The sequence below is a fragment of the Echinops telfairi genome, unplaced genomic scaffold, assembly GCF_000313985.2.
Source record: "Echinops telfairi isolate 266 unplaced genomic scaffold, ASM31398v2 ScPeMD7_7424;HRSCAF=8462, whole genome shotgun sequence".
Classification (NCBI taxonomy): Eukaryota; Metazoa; Chordata; class Mammalia; order Afrosoricida; family Tenrecidae; genus Echinops; species Echinops telfairi.
In genome coordinates, this window is record NW_022111324.1 from 6,228,701 (window position 1) to 6,244,576 (window position 15,876).

Genomic DNA, 15,876 nt, shown 5'->3' on the forward strand with positions numbered 1-15,876 from the left:
CCATCATTCACTATGGTAAGATTTTTTGTTCTGATGATGCCTTATACCTGATCCCTTCGACACCTTGTGGTTGCATAGGCTGGTGTGCTTCGTCCATGGAGACACCCATTTCTGAGAAGGACATCATGTTTGGTAAAGTGGAGGGGCAGTGAAAGAGAGAAAGCCCCTCAACAAGATGAGTGGACCCCGTGGCTGCAACAATGGGCTCCAGTGTAGAAACAATTGTCAGGATGGTGCAGGATAGGACAGTGTTTCATTCTGTTGTGTGTAGGGTTGCCATGGGTCAGAACCATTGATTATACTCTTCATGTTGTTAATTATCAATATCCATTATTGATATCAATAACCCTTATTGATACCCTTTTCCAATTATTCCCTCACCATTAACATAAACTCAATGCCCCATAAGCAAAAACTCTTCTCCCTTCACCGTGGAAACAATTAGTCGAGTTTGGTTTCTTTTTTAAAATAGTATTCTTGATATAATATTCTCATATCATACACTCCCATAGTTAAATACTTTAAAAAAGATTTATATATACATCATCACACTCATTTCTAATTCTCCCTCCCAGCTACTCATTCATTATTTGCTTCCCAAATCCCCTCACCCTTCCCGGCCCTACCCCCACCTCCACCCCTTGCCCCACCACCCATGTCCCCTATAAACCTCTGTATCAGTTATTGTCTCTGTGCATCCACTCCTTCTGTGGTTCACAAACTGTGAAACCCAACAGAAGCAATAAAAAACAAATACAAAACAGCAAGAAGGAAATAATAATGATGATGATATAAAGAAAAGAATAGTAAGAAAGAAAAGACCGTTAAGCAGTATTTTAAAAGCCAGAGAAGAAATTTCTGTAGTGGAATAAGTGAGAAATACTGGAGTCTAGAGCAAATTCAGGTTGAGTCAAGAGGAAGGTCAAGTGATGGTTCGATCCACCGTAATCAAATTTACACTAATCTTGCCTGACAGTAAAGCTGTCCAAGGCTTCACCTGAATCGTCTGCAGATGGATTTTGGGCTCCCACTGTGTTCCACCGCCTTCTGCAAACTGGGTGTCCACAATGTAAGCTCTCATCCCTTCCCTTCACCTCATTTGGATTTTGTTATTGTCATCTTTGGATCCCACAGGCTGGTGTGCTTCTTCCATGTGGACTTAGTTAACACCTCATTTAGATGACTGCTTGTTTGAATACAAACCTTTAGGACCCCAGATACTATTCCAATCGATAGCTGGGCACCATCTGCTTTCTTCACCTCGTCATCAGTGATCACCTCATGCACGCAAGTTTCAAGCAGGACTGAATATGTTTATTTCATCTTCCACTTTAAAAGATGTTTCCACTGAGTATGAAAGTCTAGGTAAATAGGTTTCTTTTGGCCTCTTAACTGTTTCATTCCATAGTTTTGACTTCCTTTTGCTTTTTTCTATTGAAAAGTTAGACTGAAGTCTTATTATTGCTTCTATATCACTTTTTTCTCTAGCAATTATGGTCCTGAGGGAGAAAATAGTCATGGAAGAAATCAGAGACGAAGCACTGCCTTATTGTATTTGAGATTATTTGCCCCCTTTATTCTGCTTCTCTTGTTATTTATACTTTTGTTACTAAGAAAAGTTTTATGCTGCAGAAAAGCACTTCAGAGAAAACGCCTAGTATCTATAGATCTGTGACCATCAACACTTCCAAGGAGATGATGTGCTTCAGTGACTTCCCCGTACCAGATCACTTTCCCAACTACATGCATAACTCCAGGCTCATGGACTACTTCAGGATGTTTGTCAAGCACTTTGACCTACTGAAATACATTAATTTTAAGGTAAAGTATAAATGAAATATTGACTATATATATACAAATATATCAATGAAATATTGCATAGTAAGTTTGTGTAGCATTCCACATGAATGCTACATGTGGAATCTTCAGGTTTCAAAGAAAGAGATAATTAGCAAATTTCCACCCCTACAAAATCATCATTTCTAATTAAGTAAAGCTTTGAAATTTTCATGTGAAATTGGACTGTTTTACCCACAAGAACCCATTCTGATAGGACATTAGTATGGCATCGTAAGGATTCTCTCTCCTAACTTTAAATTCAAAATGCTTAATTGGGTCAAACTATATCACCAGAGAAACAACTACAATAGTGTAAACAGTGCACAGAAAACTTTTTCAAAGCCAAAGAGTTCCTATAATCTGCCTACCTCCAAACGCAAAATCCTTGCCATGGAATCAACTCGAAGTCATAGGGTTTTTACAGGATGGAGTAGAACTGTTTTCAAAAAACCTCAAATTCAAATTCACTACCACCAAGTCGATTTAGATTCATAATGATCCCATCACTTTTCGAAAATTGTAATTTTATGAAAACAGGCTTCCACGGAGTAGCTGGTGTGTCCAAGCCACTGGCTATTAGGTGAACAGTAGAACATTAACCACTGTGCCACCAAAGCGTCTTTATTACCTCCACCTTTCATCCATTTCCCCAGGCAGGGGGACCGTTAACTTCTCTCTAAAACTTTGAAAGTCATCTCAGTGAAAGTGGGCCAGACTATCCTGAAATATAAACACAAGGAATATCGTTTTTAATTTCTAAGTCCTCCTGAAGGGAGGATATTATTCCTGTGTCTTCACGCCTCTGTTTCTTACACTTAAGCCTCATTCCATTTCTATGGAAAACTGGGTTATTAATCAAATACCGCAAATATCTTGGAAATGCACACACAGAAAATTCACCACAGGAGTACCCAAGAGTGGAAACTAAATGAGCATTAATGCTGCAGACAAGTTTTTAAAGTACTCTTATTGACATATCATTCACATCATACAATTCAATAGTTGAATCATATCAGGAAGAGTTGGACAATCATCACCACAATCAATTCTAGAACATTTTCTACTTTCTTATACTTAGTATAATTAGCTCCCCATTTCCCACAACTTCCTCTGTCATACCCCCAGGAAACCATTAACCCAGTTACCAGCTCTATAGATTTACCTATCCTGGATTTCATATTCAAATACACACACACACACACACACACACACACACACACACACACCCTAGTAACAATTACAAAGTAAAACAGAGAAAAACCTTAATTTAAAAAAGCAGAAAATATTAAACACTAGAACAAATTTTCAATAGTCAGAAGGGAGAGAAAATGATAAAGTATTAAATTTGCACCTAATTGCATCTGCAATCATCCGCTGTCCAAAGCACTCTGATAACAGCAGGACTGTTCACCTCTCTGGTCTGTGCTCAGAGGGAATTCCCAGAGGCTTGGTCCCCATGGATTTCCCTTCACCTTTTTTTTAACTGAAAAAACTTTAAAATGGGTCAAATGGGAAATCAAATGATAAGATATTACTTTTTAACCTAACTACATCTGCCATCATTGGTTTTACAGTGTGATCTATCTGATAACAAACCTATTCACATCCTTCAACTCTGGTCAGAGGGGATTGACCAGAGGCTTGATCCACAGTGGACCTTGAAAATGGATTTGGGGCTTCCACTGTCATCCATAGTCTTCTGCAAACCAAGTGTTCACAGTGTAAACCCTGATGCCATTCCCTTCGCTGGATTTGGATTTTATTATTTGCAGTCTAATCGCACAGGCTGGTGTGCTTCTTCCATGTGGACTTAGTTAATGCTTAGATGGCTGCTTGTTTGAAGAGAAGCATTTAAAACCCCAGATGTTATTTTTTCCTGATAGTTGGCACTATCTTCTCACACGTTGCTATAGCACCCATATCTTGTGATCTCTTCATGGGAGCAAGCAGCCTCAGAAGGGCTTTGTCATTCAGACTTGCGGGATTTGTTGGGAGGAAGAGAGGGAGGGAGATAGCTGGAGGACAGTAGCTGCATGTGATCTGTGCTTGCGCCCCTCTTCTCAGACAAAAGTGCGAAGTGTGAGGAAGCGTCCTGATTTTCCTTCGAGTGGACAATGGGATGTCGTGGTGGAGGCGAATGGAAAGCAGGAGACTTTGGTCTTTGATGGAGTCCTGGTATGCAGTGGCCATCACACTGACCCCCACGTCCCACTTCATTCCTTCGCAGGTGTGTCTCTTAGGATCTATTAAGTTGGATAGCACTTTCCAAATAAACAGAAAAAGTCATTAAACACAATATTTTTTAAACTGGAGTTAATGAAATGTTTCTGGTAACATAAAATAACAAACAACTCTCCAACATTTGTGTCACTTGTAATCACTAAGAAAAATCACCCCACATTTATTTATTTTTTATGGTAACAATTGTATTGGCATATAATTCACAAACTATACAATTCAATAGTTCAATCATATTAAATTGGACTATCATCACCACAATCAATTTTAGAACCTTTTCTTCTTTCTTGTGCTCATTGTTAATAGCTCCCCATTTCCTCAACCTCCTCTGCCCAACCCCCAGCAGTCTATAGATCTACTTATCCTCTATTTAACATACATTAAAAACCATTTTGTGTAACAAAAACATTTTAAAAAAACCTAACCACAATAATAAGATAGAACAGAGAAAAACCTCAGTTGAAAATTAAGACGTTCTCTATAATGTAAAGGAGCGTCCAGACAGCATCTGGAAGTAACATTCGTTCACCATGGATGTTCACTAATTAATAAACAAATGAGCAGCTCATTCCTCCCAGTGCGCTCCCTGTGGTCAAATAGCATCCATCTACACGTTTGCAAAGGTGAGTGTTGCTTTCAAAGCAAAGTAAACTCCTCCACTCACTAAACCCCCCTTCTTACTTTCCCCCATTCCTTCTCCTTTTCCATAAGCTGATTTCTAGAGTTAAGCAAGAAATATTTCATATCTCAGGGCTGCTCTATAATTCTTAAAAAGCCATCATAATAAACTCCTTTTGTAGGGCATTGAGATAACTTAAAAATAAGAGCCCTAGATGGAAACTAAAAGCTTAAATTTGGGTTTCATTTATCCAATTGACCACACACAAGCTTAGCTATGTAAGAAGTGGGCCTTACTGTTTCAAGGATCCACGTATAAATACCTCGTGGTAAAATAAAATGTCTTGCCTTGCTCTTCTGAATTTTAAAATGCAAGTATATTCTGGAGATAATGATATAAACATGATATAATCTCTAACCATTGCATCTTGATACACTTCATTTTGACTTGATTCCTTGCTGGGTGAAACTAAGAATATTTGGATAGGTTTTCAGGGAGTAAGACAGACACCGATCAAGAATGAGGCAATGTCTGTCTTAGTAGGCACAGCTAGGCACAGATTGAGGGCTGTGATAAAGCACTCAATAGAGCGAAGGACAACACGGCACCAGTCACTTGAGAAGCAAGGAGGTTGCAAGTAGACAAAGAAAGGCCCTGCAGCGTCAGGCTGCTGCGATTGTCAGCCGCCGTGGAGGCCGTTTTGATGAGTGGCAAGGCCATGTGTGCAGAGTAGAACTCCGTGGGTTTCCCAGGCTATGAACTTTCGGAACCAAATCCCCAGGCCTCACTTCTAGTTCTACATGAGTTTGAACAACTAACCTTCAGGTTAGTAAGCCAGCACTTAACTGTTTGTAGTACGGAGGACTCTATTACAAAATATAAGATTATTAGATTATATGTAGAATACACAGGTACTAATCCTCCTTTATTCTCTCCTTTCCTGAGCTCTGGGAACTGTAAAATAAAATTTAAGGCAAGGGGTGATGCTCAAGTTAGTGGCCCAGAAGCAACGTCTTGCTCTTTCGGATTACTCACAATCTTCTTCTCTGTGTTGAGTTAGTGATGTGAAAAGCCTCTTCAGAATAAGAAGCTCTATTCTTCCTCCACAGGCATTGAGAAGTTTGAAGGCAGCTATTTCCACAGTCGGGAGTATAAAAGTCCAGAAGACTATGTAGGGAAAAGAATCATAGTGGTTGGCATTGGGAATTCGGGAGTGGACATTGCAGTCGAACTCAGTCATGTGGCAGAACAGGTTTGTTTGTTTGTTTGTTTGTTTGTTTGTTTGTTTGTTTGAAAACCATCTCTGCATTAATGGAAGCCTGTGCTCTTGGGGATGCCACCCAGAGACAGGTTTGGTCTCTAAAGGATCAGAAAGAGAGTGAAAGCAGGGATCCCAGCCTTAATAAATTTAAGGTCAGGAAAAGAGACGATAAATTCAGAAAAATTACTTTGTGTTCACAATGGAAAAGCAGCGGGTGGTGCAAACCGGGCATGTGCTCCTCTGCTAACTGAAAGATGAAGTCCATCTTCTCGAGGTCTGGAGATTGACTTCCCCCAAATTCAGCCACTGACATCCCCATGGTGCGGGGACAACTTGGCCAATTAACATAATGTAGTGCATAAAGATAACGTTCTGAGATCCAGAAAGCTTGCACGCATCCATCTAGATACAATCATTGGTCTCCGCGCATCTGGAGCCAATGAGACTGAAGGAAACCCAAGACTCAAAGAAGAAACTAGTGCCCAGGACGAAGAGCCCCAACAAACCACAGCTTCACCTAGCCTACAGCCAGAAGAACTAGGTGGTGCCAGCTACCACTACATGCAGCTGATCAGGGACACAGCAGAATGCCTCAGATAAAATGGGAGAAAAAAGGGAAAAAATTCAAATTCCTGAAAAAATGCCAGACTTAAACTGGACTGACTGAGACTATCAGAGTTCCCCCAAACTATTGTCCTAAGATATCCTTTGAACTTGGAATGTCCAGAGGTCACCTGTCAACTAAATAATAGAGTAGCTTAAAAAATAAATAGTGTCAGCCATGAGGATGAGTCCTGTGCTCACTTAAGTAACCAACAATCTGGAACCAACCCGTAAACATTTACTATGACAAGAGAAAGAAGGAGAAGCTCAGGAGAGCCAGGGACGCTAGACTCGCAGAAACAAAACAAACATAACACCGGCACGTGGCGGAAACGGTGACCAATGTCACAAACAATTTGCATAAAACTTGTGAAATGGCCACCTAATTTGCTGTGTAGACTTTCACTTAACATGCACTAACCTATTATTAACATTAAATCTTTTTTAAGAGCCAGAAAAAAAAAAGCGAACCCGAGGAAAGACAGTTCTCTCTGGTTTTCCTTTCTCCAGTGACAACTACACGCACTGAGTGTAAAACGAAAATAAACCAGAGACAGTGTTAAATGCTCTGATTGTTACCGTTGCCACAGCAGCACTCGAGTCATGACAAAAACTTCAAAAGCAATCAAGGCAAAAGGAAGGGACTCCCCCCACGCTCAGTAGATTTCAGTGGTACAACTAATGAAGAGAAAAGGGAGAAGGAATGACGATCATAAATGTGTGCCCCTCTGTCAGGGGAAGCTTTCTAATATAGCTATAGTGAAGAAGGGGATAGAAGGAAATAATGAACCCCCTTTCCACTTCACACAAATGCAAGCAAAGCAAGCAGATCACTTATGATTGATTATTCAGTATTGTTTCTTCCACTAAAAAAATCATAGTATTTAAGTTTAGAAGCAAACGAGATACCGTTTCATTGCAGAAGTATTGACTACATTTAATAGTGTCAATTATAATTTTTTTTAAACTGTCTTCATTGATTTTATTTAGTGATATTTATTTTTTATAATTTATTCAGATTTTAAGAAAAGTTACTAATTACTAGAATTTACTTAAAATACTTAAAAAGTAACTTGCCAAAGAGTCCCTTAATTAAGAAAAAATTTTAATGTATGACCTTGGTCGCTCATACCCGTCGCCTCTGTCATCTCCATCACAGAGATGGCCAGTAAGAATTGAAATTCAGCATGATTCCCTCCATACTGCAAAAGCACCACTAATCAAACAAGCAATTAATATCTTTTTTATAATTTCATCAGAATACAGAAATATTTGGAAAGGGGTTCTGATAGCATTCAGTTAAAAGCAGTACACTCCCCTCCATTCATTGGAGTTTTTAATGTACATTTTTAATGTGATGCAAACTATGGAATAGAATTCTATGGAATAGAATTCTACAATGTAGAATTGTTCACATCTACATTATTTCATATAAAACAGAGCTATGTCCACATCCAGGAATACTTTTAAAGATAGCAATTCAGAGCATCCAGATTAATGAGTGAACCATTTTCAGCCCAAAATTTGATATTAATGACTTCTTTTTCAAGGAAGTTGGTTGTGAGCTCTGGACAAGTCCTGAATAGTGGCCATTGAATGGTACTTGCCATCCTGTTCCCCAGTAGCCCACACTCTGAAAACTGGGTAGTGTAAAACAGGAATAAAAACCCTCACATCCACGGGGTTCCGTCTCACCTTGACTGGTTTGCTCGTTCTCTCTCTTTTCCCCAGGTGTTCCTCAGTACTCGACGAGGAGCGTGGATTTCACACCGTGTTTGGGAAAATGGGTACCCGATGGATAGTTCCGTCTTCACGCGATTCAATAATTTTCTTCAGAAAATAGCAACAGCATCACTAACCAATAGCCACCTGGAGAAGATGCTGAACTCACGATTCAATCATGCTCACTACGGCCTGCAGCCCCAGCACAGGTGATCTTAGTTTAAGTAATTCTGTGAATATGTGAAAAAGGATTTTTCTTCAACTTCTGGCAATCCACATTAATGGTGGTCTGTTAATCCCATTCATTTTTAAATATAATTATTATATACAGTAGCTATCTATGGATATATCTATTAACATAATGCACTTATGCTAACACATAAGGAGGCTTCGAGGTTCAGTACTAACCTGGTGGCTCAGCTACCAACTGCAAGGTTGACAATTCGAACCCATCAGCCACTTCATAGAAAAAAGATGTGACTACCAGCCTCCTTGAAAAATGACCATGTTGGTAACCCTATGAGTGCAGTTCCACTCAGCTCTACAGACTTGCTCTGAGTTGTAATCAACTCAGAGGCAGTGGATTAAGTTTTTGGTTTGCATACGTGTACATAAAGGTAAATTTGTTTTTGACACCATTTGCTCAGTGCAAACACACCAGCCGCTCTATGAGGGGTCTGCTCCCATAAAGATTTAGAACCTCAGAAGCTTTCTGTAGGGTTCTGTGAGTCAGAACCGACTCAATGGCAATGGGGTATTTATTAAACAGTCATTCCACCGCTACATGCCAAGCATAACCATAAAGAATACATCATTCCTCCCTTCACGTGTAGAGGAGAGAACTAGATCTAAGCATGGAAGAGAGCAGGGAAGTGTAAATGGAGTTATGGAAGATGTCAATACAGGGCACAGTGAGTCTCAAAGTAGAAAATGGTTGTCATGGATTGAATTCTGCACCCCCCTCCCCCCCAAAATTATGTGTCAACTGATGAGTCTCACTGGTTTGGCAGGTATGTAATGATGCAAGGTGACAATTATGTAATGATGCAATCACTCATCATGATGCGATCTGATGTGATCGGATCTGATGTAAGGGCTTAGGGTGGGATGCAACACCCTTAATTTTATATCATTTCCAACTGGATGCAAGGGAAGCTTCCCTGTGGTGTGGCTACATCACATTTTATCTTATAAGAGATAAAAAAAGAGAGAAGTTAGCAGAGAAGGATCTTCTACCACCAAGAAAAAAGAACTGGAGCAGAGTATGTTCTTTGGACCCAGGGTCCCAGTGTTATGAACCTCCTAGACCCCGGAGAAGACAAGGTCAAAATTCACTGGACCCACAAATGCTGAAAGGAGACAAGGGCCTTTCTAGGAGCCAACCGAGAGAAAAAGCTTTCCCTTGTTGATCCTCTGGATTTAGACATCTACTCTCCTAAATTGTGAAAGATTAATAAATCATCTGAACCACTATGCTAGAAGTGACAGATTCAAAAAGAATGGTGTTGCAGTCATCATTAAAAAGGACATTTCTGTCTGATAACTAGGTTATTCACATCCCTCATTTATGGTCATAGGGCAATTGCTGGAGCTTACTCTGTGTGTAGAATGTGCAAGTGTATTTTGGGCTTCCACTGTCTTCCATAGCCTTCTGCAAACAAGAATCTCACAATTTAAGCTCTGGTATTGTTCACTCCTTCAGATTTGGATTATATCACTTACAATCCTTAGATCACAGATGTCGGTGTGCTTCTTCCATGTGGATTTAGTTGATGTCTCACTTAGATAGCTGTTGTTTGAAAACAAGCCTTAAGACCCAGACACTATTCTTTCTGATAACCAGGTACCATTTAATTTCTTCACCACACTTTGCTATAGCACCTATATCTTCAATGTTTCCTTCTGACCTTAAGTGAGGGATGGGAATAATGTGGCTATCAGACAGAAAGTATTGGAGAGATGTTTATAATAGATTGAAGTGATAAATCTAGCTGGGATGGTTAAAACCTTGTCATTCGATCTCCCTTTTGATACACTTTGAGTTTGATCTGGGTCTTAATATTTTCTGGGTTTTTTTTTTGTTTTTTCAAATTGTCATATTTTGTTATTGTTGGTAGTTTTCTTGACTCTCTGTTATGCATAGTTCTATGTTTTTTGGTATATGAAACCCAGGTTGGGTGAAAATATAGAGGCAATAACTAGAACAACGGTTCCTGGAGGGGAACCGTTCCTGCAGGGGACTAGGGGTAAGGTGATGTAAAGGAGTACAAGCAAGAAGAAAATGTTTTGAAAACAGTTGTGGTGGTGATTGTACAACACTGCTTGATATGATTGAACTGTTAAATAGTATTGTGTTAGTCCGCATTGACTAGAGAAACAAATTCATTGACACTCATATGTTTATAAAAAAAAGAGCTTTATATAAAGGAGCAATTGTATATTGAGAAAAAATCCCAACCCAGTCCAGATCAAGTCCATGAGTCCGATATTAACCCATATGTCTGATATTAGTCCATAAATTGCTCTTTAGACTCATGCAGTACTTGCAATGATGCAGAATACAGGAAGATCACAGGCCAGTGGGTAGAAGTGACCCCTTTCGGGGTCCAACGACCCTTTCACAGGGATTGCCTAAGACCATCGGAAAACAAATAACTATTTTGCAATATATAATTACATATTGTTTCGTGATTAATTACTATGCTTTAATTACCATATATACTCAAGTATAAGCCAACCCAAATATAAGCTTAGGCACCTAATTTTACCACAGAAACTGCATTAAAAATGTGCGGGAAAACTCAGCTCATACACGAGTATATATGGTATGTTTAATTATGCTCAATTTGTAACAATGAAAATCCATTCTGCATATCAGATATTTATATTACAATTCATAACAGTAGCAAAATTACAGTTAGGAAGTAGCAATGAAAATAATTTTATGGTTGGGGGTCACCACGACATGAGGAACTGTATTAAAGGGTGGCGGCATTAGGAAGGTTGAGAACCACTGAAATAGGCACTGCATTGGATAAATCTGCTGAATAAGACAGATTTCAAAGTTTTGAAAAACTTTAAAGTGGAGGGGCAAAAAAAAGGGAAAACCCTTGACACAGTTGCTGCAACAATGGCTCAAGCATAACATTTGAAGACAGGGCAGGGTTTTGTCCAGTGTCCAAGGGTCACGGTGGATGACATGACTGGGTGGCACCTACCAAACAACCAGGGCAACAGGTGTGAAGTAAAGCTTTGGGTACTGTGCAATTCTTTTTTCTCAACTGGTCATGTATAAACCTGCAGACCAGCTTCTGGGAATTCCAGAATTCTCAGGTCCTGAGAGGAACTTAGTGTAGAATTCTTTGGTGAAGGTCAACATCAGCCCTGCATGAAGAATGCCTGGAATCCCGAGCATTGATGAGGTTAATAAAAATAATAAATGAGTGGCCTGAGTCTTCCCTAAGATAGAAATTCTTGTCTCTAGGAATGTGGGGACAGAAATTTTCTCTCTAGGCCCCTCATCAAGTAATTGTTATTTGGGTGTGTTTATCTTGAGGCCATAGAAGTAGACCTTCACATTTTACCCACTATAGAACAGCTGCCTTAAGGGATACCCCAGTAGCCGGACATTGGCTTCATTGAGCTGTCCAAGAAAATTACCATTCCTTATACAACTCTTCTTGATGTGATTGAATGATTGAACTGTATGACGTGGTTGAAGTGCGAATAAAACTTCTTTAAAAAAAGAAAGAAAAAAATTACTATTCCACATAAATTGCACCCAACTTAATGTAAAGAAGACCAAAATTGTTACAACTGAACCAAAGGTAATATCATGATAAATAGGGAAAAAAGGTTGAAGTTTGTAAGGATTTTACTTGTTTGGATTTACAATCAATGCTCATGGAAATTTCAGTCAAGAAATCAAAAGATGTTTTGCTTTGGGTAAATCTGCTGCCCAAGACCTCTTCAGGGTTTTGAAAAGCAAGGATGGCACTTTGAGAACTAAGGTGTGCCTGACCCAAGCCACAGTATTTTCAATTGTCTCATATGCATGTGAAAGTTGGACATTGAGCCTATGTACATATATTTATAAGGCAATGCACTGAAGCTGCAGATGGGCCTTGGGTCTCAGCTCATACCTTCCTTCAATACAAGAACACTTTATTCTAACAAATTGGCATTCTGTGATGCTCACCACCCCCACACACCCCCTACACAATCGCTGAAGACAAAATGGATGTATAAGCAGATGTGATGAAGACAGAGGATGGTGCCTGGCTATTAAAAGATATAGTGTCTGGCTTCTTAAAGGCTTGAAGTTAAACAAGCGGCCATCCAACAGTGAAGCAACAAGCCCACATGGATGAAGCACATCAGCTGATAAGATAGTGAGGTGTCATCGAGACTGGGAAATGGGCATCAGAAGACTCACAACAAATGGTAACCTAACAAACAGAAATGCATTGGTGAGAATGGAGGAGGTTTGGAGTGGAGACTCAAAGCCCATCTATGGACAACGGAGCAGCCCCCCACAGAGGGGTCGCAGGGAAGGCTTGAGTCAATCAGGGTGCATTAGAGGACTAATGGGTCATGCAATATACCTCTGATCCCTTGAGGCCTCCTCACCCCCCACTATTCCCAATCTAGACTAGATGGGAGGATGTACATAGGTATAGGCAAGAGATAAAGCTCACAGCACATGGAACCCACGAAAGGAATGGGAATAAAGATACCAAAAGGGTAGGGGGAAGGGGAGGGAGAGGTGGGTATAGAGGGGGGCACTGATCACAATGAATGGCACATAACCACACACCCCCATCCAGAGGGAAGAACAACAGAAACCAGAGGAGAAGAGAAACAGCAGTCGTGTGAGATTTGAAAATAATTAACAATCTACAGTCCATCAAGGGGCCACGAGGGTTGGGGGTGGGAAGTCAGGAGGGGGAAAAAGAGGAGCTGATCCCAAGAGCTCAATAGAAAGTAAATGTCTAGAAAAGAATAATGGGATATATGTACGAATATGTCAGATACAACTGATGTGTGGATTGTAACAAGAGTTGTATGAGCCCCAATAAAATGATTATTGAGGGGAAAAAAAGAAAGTTGGACATTGAAAATAGAAGACAGAAGAAGAATTGATGCATTTCAATTTTGGTGCTGGAGAAGAATATTGAAAGTACCATAGACTGCTAAAAGTGCAAACAGATCTGACTTGGAAGAAATATTGCCAGAGTGCTCCTTAGAAGCAAGATTGGCAGGACTTAGTCTTGTATACTTGGGACATGTGGTCAGGAGAGACTAGTAGGTAGGATAGAGGAACAAGGACGGAAAGGAAGGCCTTCAAGTAAATGGAGTGACACCATGGCTGTGACAATGGACTCAGCATAGGAATGATTGTGAGGACAGCCCAGAAATGTTCGTTCTGTTGTGCATGATGTCGCTATGCATCAGAACTGACCCAATGGCACTTAACAACAACACCAACCACATAAATGAAGTCCGCATCCAGAGAGTAAGTAAGATTAGCTTGGAGATCAGAATGCATGGCAAAGAAAGTAGAAGAAGGATAAAATTGTAGTTTTATAAAGAGTTCCTACAGATTCAAGTGTGGAACAAAATAGTCTTTGAATTTTAAAAATTACTATCTCTGCACTAAAGACAAGAGTAGACTCAGGGAGGAAATGGTTACTATTGAGAACTGAGTTCATGATCTGGGAGATCAAGTGCAAAATAAAAAAATTTTCAATGAAAAGCTTTCTTATTTTCTTATTTACTTACTTGGGCTTTTAATGTTTATGTTCAGAGCTTTAAGTCAGCAACCAACTATCAGCGATGATCTGCCCAATCACATAATTTCTGGAAAGGTCCAAGTGAAGCCCAACGTGAAGGAGTTCACAGAGACTGACGCCGTTTTTGATGATGGCACCAGAGAAGAAAAGATCGATGTTGTCATCTTTGCGACAGGATACACTTTTTCGTTTCCATTCCTTGATGGGCTGATCGAAGTTACTAATAATGAGGTATCTCTGTATAAACTTATGTTCCCGCCAGACCTGGAGAAGCCGACACTGGCCGTCATCGGTCTGATCCAGCCACTGGGCATCGTCCTACCCATCGCGGAACTCCAGGCTCGCTGGGCTACCCGAGTCTTCAAAGGTATATGAGAAAATGTTTGAGAAAAGCCAATATGCTGACTACATTAAATTCTCGGTTTCTAATTGACACTTCTTTCCTTTCAACAAAATATGCCCCTGGAAGTCCTTGACATCGAGCCAGACTCTAGACCTTTCTCTTGTAGGGCTGAGCAAACTACCCGCAGTGAAGAACATGTTGGCAGAGATTGACCAGAGGAAAAGGACTATGGAAAAACAGTAGGTAAACCATTATCGGAACTAGTGGGGGAGCATCAGAGGAATCATGGAATGCCTAATCTAGCGTCCTGCTTCATCTCATTCAATTATGTGAGGGTTTTTCCTCCTTCTGTACAAGGAGCTACAGACATCTCCTAACGGAGACCAGATGGTGCAGTGGTTAAAGCACTTGACAACTAAACCCAAAGTCAGCAGTTGGCCCCACCAGCCATTCTGTGTGAGAGAGGTGTAGCAGTCCATATCTGGAGAGCAGTACAACCTTGGAAAACCCTATGGGGTTTCTAGACTGTTCTATGGGGCCACTGTTAGAATCGACTGAACAGCAAAAATATATAGATATTTCCTACATTGTGGTATTATGAAACACACAAAAAGTATGAATTTCAGTCCCCTAAATCAGTTATGCAGGGAATAACCATTTTTTAATTTTCTTTATGGAACATTCTATCTGAATTTAATCCCTTGACTTACTATTAACATAGGGAACTCAATCTCAGCTCTTATTGAGGTTTCTTCTTATATTCTCCCAAGAACCCAGGAAACCAATATGATTACCCCAAATGTAGAAATAGTCTAATTTCCACCCAATTTTTTTTTTTAACTTACAAGCTCATTATTTAATTCTCAGTGCTTTACTCTTTAATTCTAGAGCCTTTAGATTCCCTGCCTAGCATAGGGTAAGGAATTGCTGAGAATGGGGCTCCAGCCAAGTTGAGCTTCCCAGGGACACCACACAGTCTTTCCCTCTCAAGTCTTGGGAGGGCTTCCGAAACTCTTTCACACCAGGTTTCTAGATCATGCAGTCTGTGAAGTCACTCTCTCTTGCCTCTTTTTGCCTTAAAAGACATTTATCACAGTGGTTTCTCCCATGAGCTCAGAATTTAGTGAAACAAAAGCTAGGAAGGGAACTAAGGCATTTGTTTGATTCCCTGAGCAAGGGTGGGACATTTTTTTTTTCAAATTGAATTTTTTTTAATTTAATCATTTTATTGGGGCTCATACAATTCATCACAATACATAGATCAATTGTGTAAAGCACACCTATACATTTGTTGCCCTCATCATTCCCAAAATTCGCTTTCCTCTTGGGTTCCTGGAATCAGCTCACTTTTCTTTTTTCCCCTCCCCTTCCTTCCCCACTCCCCCCTCCCCGATGAACCCTTAATAATTTAAAATTATTATTATATCTTATCTTACACTGCCCGGCGTCTCCCTTCACC

The 15,876-nt window shown here is 40.0% G+C and overlaps 1 protein-coding gene across 1 annotated transcript in view; it reads left to right on the plus strand.

Moving 5' to 3' along the window:
- Positions 1 to 15,876, plus strand: part of LOC101655879 (flavin-containing monooxygenase 5-like) — a 29,204-nt gene that overhangs the window by 7,825 nt on the left and 5,503 nt on the right. The window contains exons 2-7 of the mRNA XM_004706853.1: positions 1,633 to 1,821; positions 3,904 to 4,066; positions 5,806 to 5,948; positions 8,292 to 8,491; positions 14,089 to 14,441; positions 14,584 to 14,656. Coding sequence (XP_004706910.1) covers positions 1,633 to 1,821; positions 3,904 to 4,066; positions 5,806 to 5,948; positions 8,292 to 8,491; positions 14,089 to 14,441; positions 14,584 to 14,656 — 1,121 coding nt within the window. The remainder of the gene's footprint in view (positions 1 to 1,632; positions 1,822 to 3,903; positions 4,067 to 5,805; positions 5,949 to 8,291; positions 8,492 to 14,088; positions 14,442 to 14,583; positions 14,657 to 15,876) is intronic.